We start from the raw sequence: 21,612 nt of genomic DNA on the forward strand, positions 1-21,612 counted from the left end.
AAATGACCCACTGGAACCATCTCCACAATCGACCAAAGTGATGACTCACTGCACTCTTTTTCACTCCTGTTGTTTATAATTTTGGTTTTCTGATTTGAGGTCCCAAAGAGTTTTTTCCAGTTTATTGTATCTGCGTAGCACAACTTTCGGTTTCCTGAAATGATCACATCTCCATCACTTATCTCCTTGAGGGAGCGTAATCCCAAGGACATTATATCCAGGCCAACAACCGCAAGAGAAAACTGACCACTAAGTTGGAGAGAAGAAAAACAATGTCGTGAAAAATTATGAAAACACAGTATCACTAAAAACTTTGCTTTTCTGTACCACTTTAGATTTACCACAAACTGCCTTCCACAGGTTGTAAGTCATGTTGTGGAAGGTATGTATTGCAACTTTGGAAAATTGCAAGTGCTTTTTAAAGCTAGTTCAGGGAAAAGCTAGTACCTTGTTCATTTAGTATCTCTAATCCCAGTGGCAGACTAGGGGCTGAATAAATGTCTTAATGTCATTATTTGATTTGCTGCATTTTAATTTTGCCTGGGAGTTGAGAACATGTTCTAACTTCTCAAATATCCAAATACACTTAAAAAATCATAGGTTCATCTTTCCATCCATCCGTCTACCCATCCGTCCATCTGTCCATCCACCCATCCATTTATTGAACAAACATTTGAGGTAATATGTGACTAATTCTATTCTAATTCTAGGTTAAGTGTGTGTTTCCTATTCTCAAAAAACCTTTTGTCTAGTGATGACACAATCATATGAGCAGATAATTTTAACCCAGCAGGGGTACCACGGAGGCAAAGAGTAGGGGTCTAAACAAGTCTGGGGAGGGGGTCTCCCGGAAGTGGTGATGCCTGATTGTCAGGACCTTGGGAGCAGGAACTATGATATTTTCTTCGCTACCCAACCCTGTGCTAGGATCCTATGGGGTGATCAGTACGTGTTCATCAAGTGACCAGATGGAAGTTATTCCGACTAAAGGGAAGGAAGTCCTGAACCACCTGGAGGAGCACGTGACAGGCACTGAGAACCATGAACTACTGCTGGAGGTGGGGGTGGGCTGGGAGGGGGGCCTGGGGAGGGAGGAAGAGGCCAGAGCATGGACCACCTTAGACACCACGTGGAGGTTTTTGTCTGCAAATGATGGGAAACGACAGGAAGGAGATTTGCATTTTTAGGAAGCTCACTGGACACCAGGACGTGGAATGGGCCAGTTGAGACAGTACAGTAGAGAGAGAGATAATGAAGGCGTGAGATGACAGAAGTCAAAGCATAATTTGGAGACTCCTTCTTCTCCTTGTTTCTTCTTCTCTCCCCACCCTTTCCTCCCTCTGTCCTCCCACAGCCTGGCTCCTGTGTATTAGACCTGCGCCCCTGCTGTTAGGAATCCCCTCAAACTGTGCCCAGGGGAGGCAAGCCAGCAGGGACAAAGCTGAGGTCTTCCCTGCAGGGCAGGTTTGGCTTTGCTGAGAACCAGGGGTCACACTGCCCCAGGAGGGATGGTGCATCATTGGGCTTCTCAGCAAATGTGAAAAGGAAAAAAGTCATCTTTATCTTGTTTAAATCCCTAAAACTAAGCTGAGAGGTACATGCTAGTCACCCAAGAAAACTGACCTAAATCTGTCATCTCTGTATGAACTTTGGGCAAAAGAAGTACTCCTGAGAACTCAGAGCACAGGGGCCTTTCTGGGAAGTGATATGAGCTGCATCAGAGATGCAAAGCCAAGACGGTTTTTGGAGAGTGATGCTTATTTTACATGTACTGTCGTCTGACTTTCTTTAATATTGCACAATATTATGTAGCCCTCTTAGGGGTCAATTATGGGAAAGAGTTCTCAGAACCAGACGGTTTCCAAGGCAGGTTTGAACAAGAAAGTCCCAAACTTCCCCTCACCACAAAACTCATCATTACCCTTATTACGTTAAAGGTGCTTGTGTGTGTGTGTGTGTGTGTCTGTGTGTGTGTGTATTTCACTATTGGAACTGGAAAAGTGGAAATCCTGAAAGAAACACTCAATGTTAAAAAGCCTCTCAGGTCCCCTGAAATGACTTGCTGAAAAGGGTGTGTGACCTCAGCGCTGTTCTTGCCAAAAATGCAAAACCTCAGCTGAATCAGGAGAAAACACTGGCTATCCTACAAGATGCCTGACCAATACTTTTTGAAAGGGTCAAGGCCATGAAAGACAAGGAAGACAGAGGAACTGTCACCGACTGCAGGGACCAAGCAGACGTGACAGCCGCATGCAGTGTGGGCTGACAGAACACACAAGGCGTTCATGGAAAAACTGGCGAGATCCCAGGAAGTCTGCAGTTCAGTTACTGCTGATTTCTTTACTTGATTCTTGTGTCACGCTGATGCAGGGTGTCACCATCGGGGCAGCCGGGTGAAGGATGTGTGGGGACTCTCTGCACTGTCTCTGTAGCACTTCTCTAAGTCTTATTTCAAGAACAAAAAACAAGGGTCTACCAGGCCTTGGCTGGGGTCAACTTACTGTTGCTTCGTCCTGCCACGTATGATTTCCAGGTTCTCAAAAGCATGGAGGCCAGTCCTGTTTGCAGGCCAGGCCTGAATCAGCAAAAACCCTATAAGGCAGAAGGAAGGTTCAGACACACACCACTTAGAAATTTCTATTTTGTATGAGACAGTATTGTAGGATTTTCAGGAGCGTGTCCACGAGCAGGGGAGGTGAACGTCCTTCCAGTCGTCTTCCTGAGCACACGCACGCACGCGTCGGTGTGCACCAGGCACGCTGCCCCTGGGCCACCGCCCGACTCCCACCCCGCAGGCTGTGCTCCAAGGGCCAGACCCCAAGCAGGCCGCCGCGCTCAATGACAGCGGCCAGTGCCGAGCTGTAGCGCCACAAGGAGCCTGACATGTTATCCTTATTTAGTTCCAATTCTCCAAACAACCTTGCTATTTAGTCTGATTATTTCTTTTTTAGGGATGGAAGAAGTGGAGCTCTGACGGGTCCCGGGCCCAGGTCTGCCGGTGGCGGAGCAGGATGTGAAGTGCGTCTCCAGGCCCGGGAGCCTGCTGTCCGCTCGCCGCTGCCCCCCTCCCTCTACCCACCACATCCTGGGCTGGTCCTCGGACGGCTGGCCTGGGCTGGGCGGTGAGAGATCAGACGTGTTCACACCACGTCATGAATGACCTAACTCTTTGCTTAAAGAGCTCACCTCTCGAGTGCAGGGGAAACTGCATTTTTGAAAAATATTGAAGAACTACTTATTCATTAATGGTAGAATTTCAGAATAAATGTTTTTATGCCAAAGGAGAAGAAAATACTGCTAAAAGTTCTCTTTGTAAAACACTGATTTCCTGTTAATGTTCATATGATATGTTAGCGGCACACACCTGTTATTTCCTTTACAGTTTTTAGAATGTCCAGTTCCTTTGGGTCCAGAGGTGGAGTACGTGTGAAGGAATCACTGAAACAAGTAACAGGACGATCAGTCACAACCTGCCGCTGAACAAAGCTGATTTCGTTTTCTTCTATTATATCAGTCACTTAATCTTTACTTACCCCCTAAATGCTACTGGCAGGATATGAAGGTCTCCACTGATCGAGGTACAGTTTCTGAAGTGTTTAATATTTGTAGCATTTATGGAAAGTGTATCTTTGAACTCACCAATTCCTATTCCGTTACAAACTGTAAAGATAAGGGAGGTGTTTATTCCACTCGCATTTGCTGAATCAAGAATAGCTAGCGTTCCACAGGCAGAGGGGAGCAGGCAGGAAACTGCAGCCGTGGGAACTACTGCCGCCATGCTGTCATTCATTCACTCAACAAACACTGCTAGGCCTGCTAGGGCCCAGGGACCATGGCAGGGTTGGGGCTGCAGTGGTTACAGGAGACGCCATGGCTGTCCTCGAGGAACCTGCTTTCTCCTCCTCATTCTCCCCACTTGGGCCAGAGTACAGTTGCTCCTGAGGACTCCAGCTTCCTCTCCATGGCAGTATGCCCTACGCTCTGTGTGCCCACCCGCGTGCCCCTACTACCCCTCAACGCCTCCCCTCGCCTAACTGGGCCTGCGGCTTGGTCTTCTAACTGAAAGAAACAATATGCATAGATTTTTTTTTTTTTAACGAAAAGAGCAAGATGCATTCATCTGACAAAACCTTGAAAACACAGAATAAAGAGGAACAAAATGACAAGCAATTCTACTGTGTACCTTTGATATTTTAGAAAATTTCCTTCTAGCTATCCCCCATGGTTATGTCACACTAGATACGTAGCTGGTTTTTTTTTTTTTTTCCACTTGTTATGCTGTGAACATTTGTCCTGTCATTAAAACCATTCACAAACATGGTTTTTAATGGCCGTCTGATGTTACATCATAAGAAATACTGGAATAACTCTTATCAGATAAATTGCTTTTCTTCCACAGTGTTTACTTAAGCCATGTGCTTTGATCTGTGTCCTATTGTGACGTCAGTCTCAGATGCCTTTTTTCCACACTCTGAGCCCATTTATTAATTTACGTTCACTCCCGAATTTCCATCTCAAATGCCAGCTCCCTCGAAAGCCCATTTATCTGTTGTGGTTCTACTTCTAGAATTCACAGTGCAATCTTTGGTACCTCTCTTTCAGACTGTATCTCACTTTGAAGAATAATCATGGAAAATCTCATTGTTCAGGATGAGGTCCTCCCCTGGCCTCACCCAGGCCTCCCTGGGGACAAGGTCCCTCCCGTCACTCCGTCTCCCTCTGCTCTACTCTGTCCGGAGTCCCTGCTGCTTGGGTTGCCACCTGGCAGTGGGGCCTGTCCCATCAGCCCCCCTGGACCTCCAGGCTCGCCCTGCGCTGCATCTGCCTCCTGTGGGTTTGGGAATGTGAGGGCGAGGCTGGTTTAGTATTCCAAGGCTCTGGCTGACAACAGAGTGAGGCGGCTTCGGCCAAACAAGCCCCGAGGCAGATGCCTGCCAACGGGGACTTGCCGTTTAATTACGGGTTCGGAAGAGAATTCCACATGTTTGAAAGAATATCCATTCTCTCTCTGTTCAGGTGTGATGGTGATGGTGGGGTTACCTGAATTCCTAAATTTGGAGAAAAATTACACATTCACCCCTAGACCGATCAGATTTGGAGAAGTTGTGGACCATCAACACACGCGTTTTCCAAACTTTGTTTTCCTGGCGTCGCCCTATACCCGAAGGGATCTGAGTTGGCCACTACTCCAGGATATGAACTGGGGGTGGGTAGAAAATAGAGCATAATGATTACAGGAGAATCGAAATGTTTGTTGAACACAAAACTAACAGAACAGAGACAAAAATAATCTCTGATTTTATTGATCCATTTGAGGATGCTGAGAGTAACCCTCTCTCTCTTCAGGGGCTTAACTCTTCTACTTCCTCTGTGCCAGGCACTGCCCCACGTTCTTATTTTCTTCCTTCCACGTCCCCTCTGCCGGGAGGTCTCCTGGAGCCAAAGGATACTCATCTCTCAGGGCCCCGACACCCCTGCCACATAGGAGCTACAAGGCCAGGTGGCCAGAGAGACCCGCTGGGAGCTCGTGGGTCTGTAAAGCGGGGATCGTAACGGCACAGACCCCCTAGAGGGGCTGGAGGGACTCGATGACGTGGAGCACGGAGGCTGAGTTTGCCCTGTGAAAGAACACACGTGCCACGTAAGAGCACAGAGGTGGTAATCAGTTTCAGCTGAAATCACAGATGCTTCTTAGGGAAGGTGGCATCTGAGTTCAAGATAAGCAGTTACTCATTGAGGCATTTTTTTTGTAACAGCAAAACAGTGGAAATAATCTCAATGACCATATACAGGGAGACTGGCTGGATAAATTACGGTAGAGGGGATAGGATATAGGGGATTATGGATAGGGTTCGGGGAGTGCCCAGCAGCTGCAAAGTAGGATGAGGAAGATTCATGTGAAGTTATCTGGAGTGATCTCCAGGGTATGCTAAGTTTAAGTGGCAAGGTACAAAGAGTGTAGATGCATCTTCTGTGGAAGTGGAAGACGTGGTCTAGGCCTGCCACGTGCCCAAAGGATCCAGGTGCCAACTGGGGAGGCTCCCACGGGCCACATGGGAGAAAGTCTGGACATCAAAGTGAATAATGACAGGAGGGATTACCATAAACTGAATAAAAAAAAGGATTCAATGACCTCACATAGGTACTAAAAAGGCTATTTTAGAAAAGAATGTCAACTAGTAAATGTAGAAGAAATGATAGAAATAGGAAATCACTCCTTTATAACCACCAAGAAATCTGACTGATGCTACTTCAAGCAAATCATCAAATTTGTCGTCATGGTAACGGGATGAAATGGCTGTGCCACCTGGTGGGACGCAATGAGAGGAAATGCTCCTGCCCACCTGAGTCCCGCCCGGAGGAAAACCGTGCCCAGGCCAGACGAGGGACGTCCTGCAAAACACCCGGCCTCAACTCTGCACAACATCGGGGAAAAGGGGGCTGAGAAATGGTCCTGAATTAACGAAGAGCATGGAAGCCACAGCCCTCAGCTGGACTCTGGATCGAAAAGCAGCTAAAAAGGACGTATTGGGACAGTGGGGGAGTTGAAATTAATCTGAAAACTAGAATTGCATTGAATCGATGTTAAACTCCGGATGAGAGTGAAGCCATCTTTTGTTACTTAGGGGAATGTCCCGTGTGTAGGAAAGCGTGCTGGCGAATGTAGGGTGAAGTGTTGTAACACCTGTAATTGTCACAGGGCTCAGAAAACACACACACACATACACACACACACACAGACACAATGTGGCGATTACTGAAAATTGGTAAAGTTAAGTGCAGGGCACATGGGTGTTCATTACACTATTCTTGCAACGTTTCTGGGTGTTGTTTGAAAAATTTCAAGATAAAAGATAAAGTACAGGATAAGCAGGGATAAACTGGCATTGAGGACACCCAGGAACAGGGCAGAGCGTACAGGAAGGGACGCATCTCCGAGCCTGGAGACCCCCTCACGTCTCGTCTGAGCGTGATGCCGAAGGCCTGGGGGCAGGGACCAGAGAGAACCCCTCCCCCGCACTGGGCGGCTTCCCACCTTTGCCACAAGGTCCGTCGCACTTTTTGCACTTGCGGACGCCGTCCTCCTCCACCTCCTGGCTGTCCGAGCTGCAGGCGCGGACGCACGAGCCGTGGTCCGTCACCACGTAGTTACCTGGGGGACAGTGAAAGGAAGGTGACGAGAGCGGCGCCAGGTGTTCCTGGGCCTCACGGCCCTCCATGACGGGCGGATCCTCTGGTTTTGTTTACTTTAAGGACAAAGAATGAAAGGCTGCGAACAGAGAGGGGTGCGGGGTTCACGGGCTCTCAGGGCCTCCCCGCCAGGCGCGGGGCGGCGAGGAGCCGGGCTGCCCGGGGCGCCGCCCGCCCGCTGGTCACAATGCTCCCTCCCTCCCTCCCTGCAGCCTGTGTTCCCGTAGGGTCTCCCTTCAGGACTTGTGGTTGAAGCTTGACTATTTATTAGAAAATGCGAAGCTACACAAAGACCACGCTTCCGCCGGGGCTGCCCTCGCCCCCTCCGGCCACTGCGGGGGGCGGTGCCCACGCTCCGCACCAGCCCCGACGCCGGTCACTGTCCCGGCTGCCCTCACCGGTGCAAACACGTGTTTGTGTTAATAACCTATTAACACAAATATTAGTCTATACTTTTCAGGAACTCTATGGGTTCCTTGTGACTTTCCCAAGTGGATCCTCAAACCTATTTGCTGGGCATTTGTCATTTTCCTTCTGAAAACTGTCTACTTTTGTTCTCTGAGGCTCTGAGTGGTTTCCTGTGGACTTTAAACTCTGCCTGTTAAGCTGTCTCTCAAAGAGTCTACCTGTGTCACGACTGTGGCGAATTTTTCTTAGCTCGTCATTTACCTTACAGTGGTTTATTATTCTAGTTGTATGTTCCTTTTTCTGTTCCAAATTTATAAAATTTCATGTTCACAGATCTGGTAGGGCAAACCTCCCCCTCATAATTGTTCTTAAACATTTTTTTTTTCTCCTTAATCTTCCCTCTTGGAAATCAAGATTGGTTACTAAAACAATTTAATTAGACAATTCTACACTTCCTGTACCATGAAATAATTCATGTTGCCAATTCCCTAAATACCAGAGCCATCTGTAAAGCACAAATAGAAATAAGCAAAACCCAAACCCAAATGATTAAACAAAACCAACTGACAAGCAAAAACCCCTCTGCAGTATTCCTAAGGGTACAACCTTCACCAGACTTTTAACCACTAAAGAAGGCAGGTCTTCTAACTACTCTCTCACTTGGGCCTTTTAAATACCTGCAAAGAGCTAAACGGGAAAATGGCCCAGTGGTCATGGGTTTGTGCCAGTCAGACGATGGGATATTCTGGGCGACCACAGCTGGGGCTCAGGACACAAGAACTGACTCGAGGCCGGAGTAGCAGCCGTCCCCTCACCTGCCTGACGCTGAGGCGAACACAGGGACCCAAGGACGCGTGAGCGGGGGACGCGGGGATGCCAGCAGGAGATAGAACAGGTAACGGGGTGCCTGACAACGAAAGGGTCTCCACGAGGGGCACTCACGGGGGCACTTCCTGACACAGGTGGCGCCGAAGCTGTACTTCCCCAGCGGGTTGACTTTCATCTCGTAGGTGGTGGGGTCGTACAGCATGAGTGGCGGGCATGTGTCCTTGCACGTGGCTTCGTCCCGGAACCTGCGGCAGACCTGTCAGGGGAGGGGGGGCGGCTGTTAGACTCCGTGCGGGGAGCCGCGGCCACGGTTCTCCGCGTCCCGGCGTTTGGTCAGAGCACACACGTCTACTAAAGTACTCTCGGTAGAGTCAGGAAGGCCCTTCTCTTAAAAGCATGGTTTTTCTTAAATCCACTGTCCCAGCTGTCAGAGTTTACGGATTATGATGAGGGAAAAACACGTCTCCGTTAACTTTCAAAACGAGGCAGGAGTACACACATGAGAGTAGTTAACTCTACGGTGAAATTATTCTTCAGCTTAACTTACGTCAGGTTTCCCTCCTCAACAACACTTGAGGACACATTTTAGAATTTATTGCCAAACGCAGAGAACCTGGACTCGGGGGTGTCGTGCAGAGGGGACCAGACCACGCACAGAGGGGTCCTGACCAACGGCCTCTGGCCGTCTCCTTCCAGCCGCACATCAGGACCGGCCCAGACCAGCCGAGTCCAAAGCCTGGGGGCCTGTCCAGCCTCTGGAACTTTAGCCCCCCTGTCCCTGAAAACCAGACTCTTCTGGATCCCATCCAAGGTGAGTCTCCCAGTCTGGAGCTCGCTCAGCTCTGACTTCGGGACCCCGTCTGTCCGCCCTGGCGTCTCGGGACTCACAAGGTGCCCATAATCAGATGTGTGGCACCCACGGCCCACGGGGACACTAGGTCTCGCTTGAGCTTTCTGCAGCAACAGGGACAACAGCGAGGGCATGGGGACCCCACGGGGGGCGAGGAGGCGGGGCGTGGGTGTGGAGGGATGTGCAGGAGGCCTCTGAGCCGAGGTGGAAAGAGCAGAGGCTTTAGGGGCGAAAGGCACAAACGAAGCCCCAGCTGTCCTGCCACTCGGGATCTGTGTGGCCCCTTACCTTCGCTGTACACATTTTAGGGGTCCCTGCGGCATCAACGCCCTAGGTCTGCAATGAGAATCGAGTGGAACGATAAACATGAGACGAGGCTGGTGCTGGCCCCAAGAGACATTAGGGGCCCATAACACACAGTCCGTGTTTTGGTTCATTCTATGCCCAGGGCCTGGGTATGGACGCCACACACACTGTGCCGTTTAGACCACTTAACAGGTAGGCACTTTATTCTCCACCACTGTCAGACAAGGAAACCGAGGCACGGAGAGGTCACGTAAGTTGCCCAAGGTCACCAAGTTAAGTGGTGAAGGAAGGCAGGACACTAAAAGATGCTTTGTCACCCCTGCGGCTACAGACGTCAGTCAGTACGTTTCAATCACAGGAAGGCTCTCTGAATCTCGGGCCAGAGAAGCCGCTGGGGTGGGTATTACCAGGCAGTCGCTCTCCCGCGGCCCCGTGCAGCCGGCGGCACACTGGCTGTGACAGCAGTCGCTGGGGGACCTGCCGCGGCAGCGCCCGGAACACTGCTGGGCACAGATGACTTTGGTCACTGGAAAGAAGCAGAGGCCACCCGTGAGCTGAAGGGCCCGGGAGGGAGGAAGGATGTCTTCCCCGGGACCTCGCAGAGCACTTGCAAACAGCGGATGAAAGATGGATCACGTTGGTGATTCTGTGGCTTGAGTTCCCAAACATTCACATTCTGCTCAATTCAACTGAGTCTTGATCTTTCTTACTGTACTTTTTTTTTTTTTTTTTTCCTACTTGTTTCTCATCACTTAGGAGAACTGACTCAGATCAACTCTGGACTTTCAGGCTGCTAAATTAGATACCGATGAGAATTGAGTGTGGGGGGGTAACAGAAAGCATGTACAAAGAGCATGACGTCTGTCAGAAAGTAGTGTTTAAAAGGACATAACAGTCGCATCACAATTAGACTTAAAGTTTTCAAGCTGACATGTCCCCAGATTCCTTGGCCGTTCATGCTCCCGAACTAGGATTCCCGCAGCAAAACCCCCTTGAAGGAGAAGCTACTCTTGCTTCTCTGGAGGTGGGTACTCAGGAGAGGGAGGGATGCCATGACTCAGGTAACACAGACGAGCCCCCATTCCCAGGAAAACCTGCCAAACACATTGTTCAGAGAGAATGGCTGGTACACGGGTGGCCCACCTGCACTGACTTATGACAGGCTGGAGTGCCAACAATAGCCCGCGCTGGACTAACTGCACACGGGGAGATTTGCAAGACTGTCATTCACATAACTGCTAACATCTGGCCTTAAAATCAACAATGCTTTCGGAGTCTTCAAAGGGAAAACAAATGCAAGTGTTAAGGGGAGAAGATGGCCAGTGAAACTCTGCTCCCCGACTCACTTTTCTGGCAGTTCTCCTTCCCCGCACCCCAGCAGCTTCCATTAAGACAGACTGGATCACACTTTGGGCCTAAAATATAAAAGTAATCGTTAAATTCATATTTCAGGGAAAGGGAACAAGAAACGGATGGCCCCTTCTCAAGCCCCTAGGCAAAGCCACATCCTAGAAACAAGGAAGTGCTTTCAAATTTCTTATTCTCTGTTTGTTCAACTGGTTGGTTTGTAAGATGATTTAAAAAAGACTCTCATGAGAAAAAAAAAAAGAACCAGGTACTGCTTTTATTTACATTTCAGTTGTGGAAACTGAGGAGGAGAGCGATTATTGACTTGTCGCAGGCCATGAAAACTGGGATTTAAATGGACTCGTGGGTCCAGATTTCAAATCTGCTTAGGCTCGGAGAATTTTCCAGCATCTCCCACAATGATGTTAAGGATGACTCATCTGGGGGGATGGGTATGCACCAACCACATTCGTGCCGTGTCCAGTCCTCTGTGATCCCAGGAGTTGGGGTCCTGTAAATAAATATTCCTAGACTCCACGCCAAAGAGAGAGAGGCCTGGATGCCACACAAAGGGTAGGACGTGCATGTTCTGTGTCACCTGGTTGATTATCTAAAACTTCAGCTATTAATTTGCAAGTTACTGTCTGAAACTATCTGTAATTGATCAATCCATTCGTGCAGTTTTTGTAAATGATTGACTATAAATGACAGCTACTAAGGGTTTTAATCTCATCAGTTGTGTTTTGTCTTCATCGGCATTAAGAAATCTGAAGACCGAGTGTTCTATATACAGACATAGAGAAGAGCTGACCACCAAATTTGTTAGAAAGAGATCAGCCATGCCGATCACTTCCATTGCAAAGACACAGTAACCAAGGGACTTAACGTGTGTCCCAAAGTCTCCCACAGTCAGGAAGAATTCAGTCTCTGGGAGAATTTAGGTTTCAAACAGAAGAGCTGACGGTTTGCCAAGTGATTGTGGGACCAGGGCACCCCTTCAATAAGACCGACAAGGTTTACAATCGCTCCCGGGGCGAAAGGCATTAGTGCAATGCTGGTACTTCTCAGAACCCTGAAGGATGGGGGGATGAGCCCCAGATGGATGCTGTGGGTTGTACATTGTGAAGAGAGACAGATGGAGATGGAGACAGAAAGAAAGAAACTAAGAGGAAAGAGCAAAAGTAACACATAGATATGTTCAAAGTGGCTGTGTCTGTACAATGATATCACGATATCTTTCGTTTTTACCCGATACCTCCCCATATTTTCCAAATTTCTATTATAAGCATATAGTATGTTTATAAAAGAAAATATTTAAAATAAAAACGTTTAATGGCATCTTTCTGTAACACAGGAAAACATCTGCCAATCAAGGAATTCAAAGTCTGCTTATGATTCTATTCTTAACCTTTTGTGACCAAAAAAGAATTAGACATTATTTAAAATACGGATAATAGAACAAAGCAAGAAGAAGAAATGAGAATCATCCAGAGGTAATCAATATAGGCATATAAGTATATCTACATATAAGAATTAATATCACACTACACACTGTATTATAACTTAAAAAATAACTGATAAAACGTTATGACAATTTTTCCATGCCTTTAAATATCCTTCTGGGATTTCCCTGGTGGCACAGTGGTTAAGAATCCACCTGCCAATGCAGGGTACATGGGTTCGATCCCTGGTCCGGGAAGATCCCACATGCTGCGGAGCAACTAAGCCCATGTGCCACAACTACTGAGCCTGTGCACTACAGACTGAGAGCCACAACTACTGAAGCCCGTGCGCCACAACTACCGAAGCCCGCGCGCCTAGAGCCCGTGCTCCGCAACAAGAGAAGCCACTGCGATGAGAAGCCCGTGCACCACAACGAAGAGTAGCCCCCACTCGCCGCAACTAGAGAAGGCCCGTGTGCAGCAACGAAGACCCAAAGCAGCCAAAAATAGATAAATAAATTTAAAAAAAAAAGTAAATATCTTTCTACCTAACATGAATTTTTAATGGCATGGCTGAACCACAATTTATTTAACCAATCTCTTCTTTTTAGATACATAAGTTGCTTTCAAAATTTATTATAAACAAGGTTGTAAGGAACATTCTTGAACAAAAATATTTTTCTACATCACTTAATTTCCAATGTGACTAACCTAATATCCCTAGATCCTTTAAAAAAAACCCTTAATAGTTCTGTCACTTTGATATTTTCCCCTTAGTAGTGAAATCATTCCAGAACAATTTATTGAATAATGAATTCTTTTCTTATTTGCTTGCAATGTCATTTCTTTATGGACATTTGATACAGTTAGGCTTATTCTTATTATCTTATTCTTATTTGTATATGCCTACTCTTAAACCAATACCATATTGGTTTAGAGTTCATAGCTTTGTAATATTCGAATCTTGTTATTGCATAAACCTGTCCACCATTCTTCTTTCCCAACACTTTCTTGCCAGGTCTTTCCCACAGCTGTGGTGTGAGAGGGCAGATGTGTCGCTTTGGGTTGCCTGATCTGGTCCATGGCAAACCCGTATTAGGTTCACAGCCTTTCCATATCAGTTTTTCTTGTTATAAATATACACAATTTAACCTCCCCCACTGTCCATCAGAGAGCTGAGGAAAGGCTAACCTCGATCTCTGGATAATATAAAATTTTGCATTGTAAAAGAAAGCTTTTGGCTTCCTGCAAACATAGTAGGTATCATGCTGAGTGTCTGTTGGAATAATATATTTACAAAACCAAAGGGCTCAATAGCCATGTTCACAGCAGCATTTTATTCACAACTGTCAAAAGGTGGAAGCAACTCAAGCAACTCAAGTGTTCATCGACAGATGAATGAATAAACAAATGGAAGAGTATTCAGCCATATTAAGGAAGGAAGTTCTGACACATGCTATAACTTGGATGGCTCTTCAAGAAGAGCCACTGTGCTCAGTGAAAGAAGCCAGTCACAAAAGGACAAATACTATGTGATTCCACTCCTACAGGGCACCTAAAGTCGTCCAATTCATAGAGACAGAAAGTAGGATGGTGGATGCAGGGGCTGGGAGTGGGGAGTTAGTGTTCAATGGGGACAGAGTTTCAGTTTGGCAAGATGCAAAGAGATAAATGGTGGTGATGGCCGCATAACGATGTGAATGTACTTAATGCTACTGAACTGCACACTTAAAAATGCTTAAGATGGGGACTTCCCTGGTGGCACAGAGGTAGAGAACCCGCCTTCCAATGCAGGGGACGTGGGTTCTACTCCTGGTCAGAGAACTAGATCCCACATGCATGCCACAACTAAGAGTTCGCATGCCACAACTAAGGAGCCTGTGAGCCGCAACTAAGGAGCACACGTGCCGCAACTAAAGGAGGCAGTGAGCCGCAACTAAGGAGCCCGCCTGCCACAACTAAGACCAGCACAACCAAGATAAATAAATAAAATAAAGAAAATTAAAGAAAAAAAGTTCACCACAAAAATACACAAAAGGAAAAAAGGTCCTTATTTAAAAAACACAATGATTAAGATGGTAAATTTTATGTTAAGGGTATTTTATCATAATCAATCAATCAAATCAGAGAAAAAAACAAAAAACAAAGCAGCTCCAGTTGATTTTTAAGATCCATATCAGCTCCAAATTCTTTTTTTTTTTTTTTAAGATTTATTAATTGATTGATTGATTGCTATGTTGGGTCTTTGTTTCTGTGCTAGGGCTTTCTCTAGTTGCGGAGAGCGGGGGCCACTCTTCATCGCGGTGCGCGGGCCTCTCACTATCGTGGCCTCTCTTGTTGTGGAGCACAGGCTCCAGACGCGCAGGCTCAGTAGTTGTGGCTCACGGGCCCAGTTGCTCCGCGGCATGTGGGATCTTCCCAGACCAGGGCTCGAACCCGTGTCCCCTGCACTGGCAGGCGGACTCTCAACCACTGCGCCACCAGGGAAGCCCTCAGCTCCAAATTCTGAGACCAAAAAAACCCCCAAGAAACAAAAACAAAAACACACCCCTGCATCCACTGCATAGTTGTAGGGAAACAGAGAAGCAGGAAACGATGATGGCTTCTTATTTTCAAGACCGGAAGGTCAGGGAGATCAGGAAGGCAGCCGGCTAAGCGGAGCTCAGGGTCCTCAGTTTCCCACTGCCAACAGCGCTCATGGGGCAGCCCTGACCTGCAGCCTGGCCCCGGCCAGCCTCTCCCTTGCATGGGCTGCTTTACTGATGAATGGCAGGGACTAGGTAACGGGCACTAGTTAAAGATGGACAAACGCGTCCCCATATGCTCCCCAATTTTGCTGGGGGCTCCGTGTGGGAGTGCCCAGGCCCATCAGCAGGAGGGCAGAGTTCAGCCCCAAAGCTTTCCAGAGGGCCTGGTGCTACTTTGAGCCTCGGTAGCAAGTCAGAAGCTCACAAAAGTCTAGTCAGTCCCCTCACACAAGATATGAGAAGCCCCCTCGCCAGGGCTGACATGACAGGCTCTTCTTAATGCCACATGAGGGCTTAGCTGTGCTGGGTGGGGGGGTGGTGGGGGTGGGGGGGGTGGGTGATCTGCCAGCAGGGGAGCTGTCACCATGAAAAACAGACTTTTTTCCCCCCTCTGTCTTCCGGTGAGCATATAATCTGTTTACTATCAATATTTACTTTTGTATTAGATTAATGTAACGTAGTGTTAGCTCTGCCTTCTCTGATCCCCACCCTAGCCCCACAGCTCTGCCCACCTTAGGAGCTGCAGGTTGGGGGCAGGGGTCCCTGTGGAACACTTACATTTGCTCAGCTGGTTCTGAAATTCAATCGACATATTGCTTAGAAAGTCGGCGTGGACGATGTCCCTCCACTGGACGGTCTCCATGTTGCAGAGCACGGGGTTGTTGCTGAATCGCACAGCACCTTGCAGGATCTCTGCGTGAGGAAGGAACCCCATGAGCAAATGTGCCGTCCCTCCTCAATTCTCCTGAGGTAGGCATGCGTCTCTTCACGTTCTGCCTCCTGCTGTAAGACGGCCACCTGCTAACGAGACTCCCCTTGGAACTTCACTGGGGGGCCGTGGAAAATGGCCTGATGGATTCCTCTGTGGAAGAGTCAGGGTTCCCCTGCACTGGGTCTTTGAACCATGAATGATCAGAATTTCGAAATATGGGGAGGAAAGAAGATAACGCCTTAGTCACTTAGCATAAACGACACGTGTACAGTGAGTCGGTGGTTCCCGGGGGGGGCTGGTCTGGGCTGGACCGGAATGACCGTGTGATGACGATGTGAAAAGGGCAGACGCGACAGGAAGGGCGGGTGGAAGGGAATATGCTGTGAGGGGCTTTGGGAGCATTTCACTGGAGAAAAGGGGGTGGGAGTGAGGTGCAGCAGGAGGATATGTACATGTGAGGAAGAGACGGGACGGGCACCGGGAATGCCAAGGTGTAAAACTGTTCAACTGTTCAAAGGAAGAGCTGGGAAGACATGGAAAGTCAGGGGTGGTAAGAAAAGTCAAGCCTGAGCAGAGGACAAGTGTTTCCTCCGTGACATTTGTGTAAACATTTCCTGAATGACTTGTGTACACAGAGCACAGCAGCAAGAGCTGCGGGGTCAGCGGAGATGAGTGATTTCTGTTGGTCCCTTTCTAAGAGGCGACATGCGTGGGGGACACGTCACACAGTTAATGACCTCACGTCCACAGAGGACCACGACTCACAACGGGGCTGGGGCCAGCTGGGTTATACGTGTGACCTGAGCTAATCCTCGCACGGTCCTCTGACTGTAACTCAAATCTACATACGTAGCTAATGCCCAGCATCCCACAGCGGGAAAAGGACGTGGCAGAGGAAGGGTTCTCCCTGGGAAGCTCTCTGAGGCTGATGGAAAGGATGACATTTCCTGAAGGCTGATGGGAGCACGTGGAGGAACCCGAGGGAGGGTGGGCGCCGGGGCGGCGGCGGGGGCCACAGAGGCAGGCTGGGGGGTCGCAAAGGGAGCTTTGGATGCGAAGTCAGAGACGGCAGCAGGACGACCAAGTGAAAACGTTCACCAGGAGGGAGCCAGAGTCAAGGGATAAACTGATGAGAGGTCAGCACTGGAGACGCAGAAGAGAGATGTCAGGGCAGCGGGACCCTCGGGACGACAGATCAGGGGCCGGGAGAGCACCAGCGGGGAGGCCGAGGGCCCGACAGAAGCCGCGGGCAGCAGAGGCCCGCGTTAGTTGTCAATAACAGTGTGTAATTCTCGCCCAGTAACCCACAATAGAGGATTATTTAATAACATTAAATAATCGGGATTGACACTACCCCAATACCCACAACAGAAATAATACCAAGCGAAGAAACGGCTGCCCAGCGCTTTATCTGGAGCAATTCACTGAGTCTTCTCAGCCATCCTCGGAAGTCTGTCACCATCGTTCATCCCCATGTTTGAAGACACAGGGAACACGCTCCCGGGTGCCTGGCTGGTGAGCGACGGAGCCGGGGCTGGACCCCGACCGTCCGCTCCCACCCGCCTCTGCCTGTCGCCACGAGACGGCGACAGTGTGAGGCAGGATGGGCGTCCAGGCGGGCCAAGCACAACCGAGCGCGGACAGCAAGACCCAGCGCCGGGGCTGCGCCCAGCAGGTGAGGGGGTGAGAAGCCCTAAGGCCGCCTCCTGAAGGCAGAGCCCAGGAGCCAACCTGGAGAGCAGACGTCGGGCTCCACGGGGCTTGGACGCTCAGCCATCCCAGCACCGCGGCCTGGGACCAGGCCCCTCCCCGCCCAGCACCCTCACCCTGTCGTGCATCCTCTGCTCTCATCCCCCATTTGGGGTCGGCCCCCTCGCTCGTCAGAGCTGCGTGGAAGATGCGAGGGCTCTGGGGGCACAGACTGGGTGGCCATCCCCGGCCATCTTTTCGCTCATGTGGGACTTCAGGAGGGTTACTTTGCCACCATTTCTTTATCTGTACAGTGGCAGAGCTACCACCTGCTTTCAAGGAAGGTTGTGGGCATTAGATGAAGTTACCAGTTTAACACGGCTGGCACTGCACCTGCCACGTGGCGAGGGCACGATCACTGTTACCTTCAGTTTTTAAAAATCAACTTGACGTCTCTTCTTCATCTTCTGTAGTTTCCTCTCACAGAGCTCACACAAGTGCCCTAGTCACAAGAATTCAGACTTCTCCTGTAATACCTTTATTCCCTATCCTTAACTTAAAAATGGCTTTCCGGATAACAGCATTAATCTGGAAAATGTCTCAGATAAGGGTTGATTCTTTTAACGTTATGTCCCTTATACCTGAGGTCCAGGTAGTGAGACCGGCAGACTGCCTAAGCATTCCAGCTCCGGTCACCTGGTCATACTCTCTTTTTTCCAGAACCTTTACCACTTTTTACGAACTCTCTGGATACTTTTCCGTGAACCAGGGAGAACTGGTACTTGGCTTAAATCTTCCCTTCCCACCCCACCATCTACTATCTCCTTAGCAACTTCCACCTGCTGTATCTTGCCCATGGCTGGCACGCAAATACATCTGTGTCTGATGAATAAAAGTCTTCTCTGAATGGAATTCAGAAAAGCACCAAGTCTGCTGAGTACCATCCGTGGTCACTCTCTGCATTTACAGCCTCCCCATTCCCTGGCCTCTCACCCTGTAAGTTTCTCATGGGCAACTCCCTCAGTCCGGTTTTATTTGCACCGTAGTTGGATAAGACCGCTAAGGCATGGGTGTTTTCATAGAGCACATTTCCTCTGATGATCTGCAGCTTTTCCAAAGGAATCTTCTCCACTGTGTTGAGGGCAATGAGTACATAGCCAGCAACCTCCTGGATGGTCTAAGGAGATAAAACATAAACGTATTATTTCTCTTTTGAGGAACTCACGAATGCAAGATCTGAAATGGGTCCAGAGAGCCCAGGACACCTAGCTGGACAGGAGTGGTTGACAGATGCGAAGCATGTAGGTGATTACCACTGGATCCCATGGGAGGTGACAGAATTTACAATGATTCCTGCATTTTTGCCTCTTGAGCTTGATAATAATAACAAAGGACCATGTGTATTACTTAGGAATGCTGTGACTTTCATTTTGCTTGCTGTTCAACACACTGAGATGAAAATGGAAATGTTTTATTAATTTATTTTCTATCTATCTTGCAGGTTTTCCTATTAAAAAAAAGACAAAAAACCCCAGAAGAAAACCAATCAAATCCTAAGTTTACACCAAACTCAGAAGCCTTCAGGGCTGATTCCCATTGGCTCATTAGAGGTTACTGTGACACATCTGGGAATTTTGTGAATGAGTTGTTAAACTCTTGGTAGCTGGAAATCAACCATGGTGGGGGTATTTATACCAAGGAAATAGTCAAATGCTACAAAGCCGGAGTTTTTTTCTTTTTTTTTTTTTTCTAAAGAGCCAGTATGTCAGGATACCATGGCTGAAGTGACGGTTAAAAGATTAGTGTCCACGATGATAGCGGAATGCCAGACTAATCTGTTTCTCTTTGTTGTTCTTTTATAGCTGTAACTTGACACTAGCTGGTAAAGTGGCCTTTTCATAAAACTTGCATGTGTAGGTCCCTAGGACTTATAATTGCCACAGCAAAAGTAAATACACTGCCAGTTAAATTCTGCCAAGGCCTTTATCTACTTATATTTACTTCTACTATATTTGGGTAAGAATCAAATTCTTTGAACTAACCTTTAGGAAAGAAAGGTTGTAACTACTTTGCATGTAGGTAATTTCCAAATTCCCAAGGACCACCTCACAGTTATTGAACATCCTCTGGAGGCTCACAAAGTGGTCTTCAAAAGTGCCCAACTGGGTGAGCTTGTTACTTGTCCCTTGGCAAACTGGAAACAAGAGGAAAAAAGGTATCACGTGAAATGCCAAGTAGAAGAGCAAAACTAAAATAAAACGATATTCGCAATCTTCAACTAACTGCACACTTCAGTGACTTACGACAGAAATTCTGATCGAAGGCCACTCAGGACAACTGTGACGAAAAATGTTTAAAAGTTTATATAAGGTGCAGTTCATTATAAGGACTAGTTCATCTCTATAATGCATGGAATTGTTTAAAACTGTTAAAAGTTCAAGGGGAAATAGATGGGAATTCTATGAAAATCTTTAAGATAAAACAGTCTATAAGAGCTTTAGTGAACAAAAAATACACATCATAATATGCAACTCAGCATTACAATGATGAGTTAACAACTGTATAATGAACTTTTGACTTTGCAAAAAATAGCATGTCACATTATTGCGTGCTCAAAGAATATTTACAAACATATTTTCTGACCATAACACTGTACAACCTAAAATCAATGACAAGAGTGTAAATTAAAACCCACTGGCTGGAGATGAAAAATATTCTAAACGAATGCACCAAAGAATCAAATCAAATATTATATAACATTTAGAAAATGACACCATGAAAACATATATTTAAAAAACACGCTCAGCTCCTGAGAAACCAACATGCCTCTGTGTTTGCCCACACTCCAAGGAGCCCACCCACCCAGGCGCAGGTGCAAGGGTTTCGCATCCCCCGTCGGGATGCAGCCTTGGCACGGTTAACTCCCTGATGTTTTCAGGTATCAAACTTAATATACGAAAACATTTAAAATTAGGGGACAAAGTTTGACTATGAAAATGCATTTGGTAGTCTATCTTTAAAAGCAAAGGAGAGGATTATAATAAAGCCATGTTTATAAACCTAGCTCTTTGAACAACATGTACAGGCAAGTATAAGAAAACAAAGAGGTTCGGGGCTTTTGAAGCAGGGAGCTGTTAAGGGACTGTACTTTGAACCCAAATTATCATAAGTGAAGAAATATGGCCCCTGGCTTTGGAGGTTAGATTCAGACCAGGCCAGGCTCCTCCACGGATGCAATCTGCAACCAGGTGGTTGAGGACCGCACCAAGGCCAGAGTCAATATGCAGGGACTTCCTTCAGGAACTCTTGCCGAGTCTGCACTTCTCTTTGATAGGTCCTTTGTCCCCTCCCCACAGAAGTGTTCTGAAGAGGATCACCGTCTGCTCTTGCATTTTAGTGCCACGGCAGCGAGCACACGTTCAGATACCACACAATCAGTGCAAAGCATTTACACCAACAGTAAATATGAAGCAACCTCTTTAACTGTGTGGGGATTTCCCTCTTCTCCCCTTCTGTGGTCTCATTCAAATCTGGTGGTAGAGAGAACGTTCACACGGGAACTGCGACGGCCCACAAGACAGAGCCCCCCCGGCACTGGCTCCAGGGCACAGTGATTCCATCACTCTTCCAACCATAACACGGGACGGACCCAACATCTCTGGCTGCTTTCACCCAGGAGTGTGGACCGCTCTGACGGCAACCTCAAGTTGGAACCGCTGTACACAGTTGGCTGCAATGCATGTGGACGGGGCCAGACTGATTTCCCAATTCTAAGGTCCTTAAAGATGCCACCACCAATGGAGGTACAGGGTTTTGACGATAAAGGGTGACCTTTCCGTCGGCACACCTTGGAACAAAAGCTGCCTTCCAGCTGACAGACCATGGTCTCTAAATTTCAGCCTAACTGGTCAGCTCTGGTCTAGGGAGCCCCAAGTATTGATCATGCCCTTCACACCAGCCAGGTGACCAGTACTGACTAGAACGGGGTGTTGGAGCACATTTCTGAAGCGTTTCTTCTGTACACAGAAGGATGAAAACAATCCCAGCTACTTTCATTTTAAAGGATCAGGGGTACTAGCTTGTAAATTTCTC

At 47.9% G+C, this 21,612-nt stretch overlaps 1 protein-coding gene across 3 annotated transcripts in view; it reads right to left on the reverse strand.

The window, feature by feature from the left end:
• Positions 1–21,612, reverse strand: part of EGFR (epidermal growth factor receptor) — a 196,098-nt gene that overhangs the window by 44,588 nt on the left and 129,898 nt on the right. For all 3 annotated transcript variants that reach the window (XM_057549504.1, XM_057549503.1, XM_057549505.1), the window contains 11 exons: positions 19,563–19,714; positions 18,514–18,697; positions 15,678–15,812; positions 10,930–10,998; positions 9,991–10,109; positions 8,542–8,683; positions 7,037–7,153; positions 3,534–3,660; positions 3,365–3,438; positions 2,502–2,592; positions 50–249 (listed from right to left, as the gene is read on the reverse strand). In XM_057549504.1, the coding sequence (XP_057405487.1) occupies positions 50–249; positions 2,502–2,592; positions 3,365–3,438; positions 3,534–3,660; positions 7,037–7,153; positions 8,542–8,683; positions 9,991–10,109; positions 10,930–10,998; positions 15,678–15,812; positions 18,514–18,697; positions 19,563–19,714 (1,410 nt within the window). The remainder of the gene's footprint in view (positions 1–49; positions 250–2,501; positions 2,593–3,364; positions 3,439–3,533; positions 3,661–7,036; positions 7,154–8,541; positions 8,684–9,990; positions 10,110–10,929; positions 10,999–15,677; positions 15,813–18,513; positions 18,698–19,562; positions 19,715–21,612) is intronic.

Source organism: Balaenoptera acutorostrata, chromosome 7, assembly GCF_949987535.1.
Source record: "Balaenoptera acutorostrata chromosome 7, mBalAcu1.1, whole genome shotgun sequence".
Lineage (NCBI taxonomy): Eukaryota > Metazoa > Chordata > Mammalia > Artiodactyla > Balaenopteridae > Balaenoptera > Balaenoptera acutorostrata.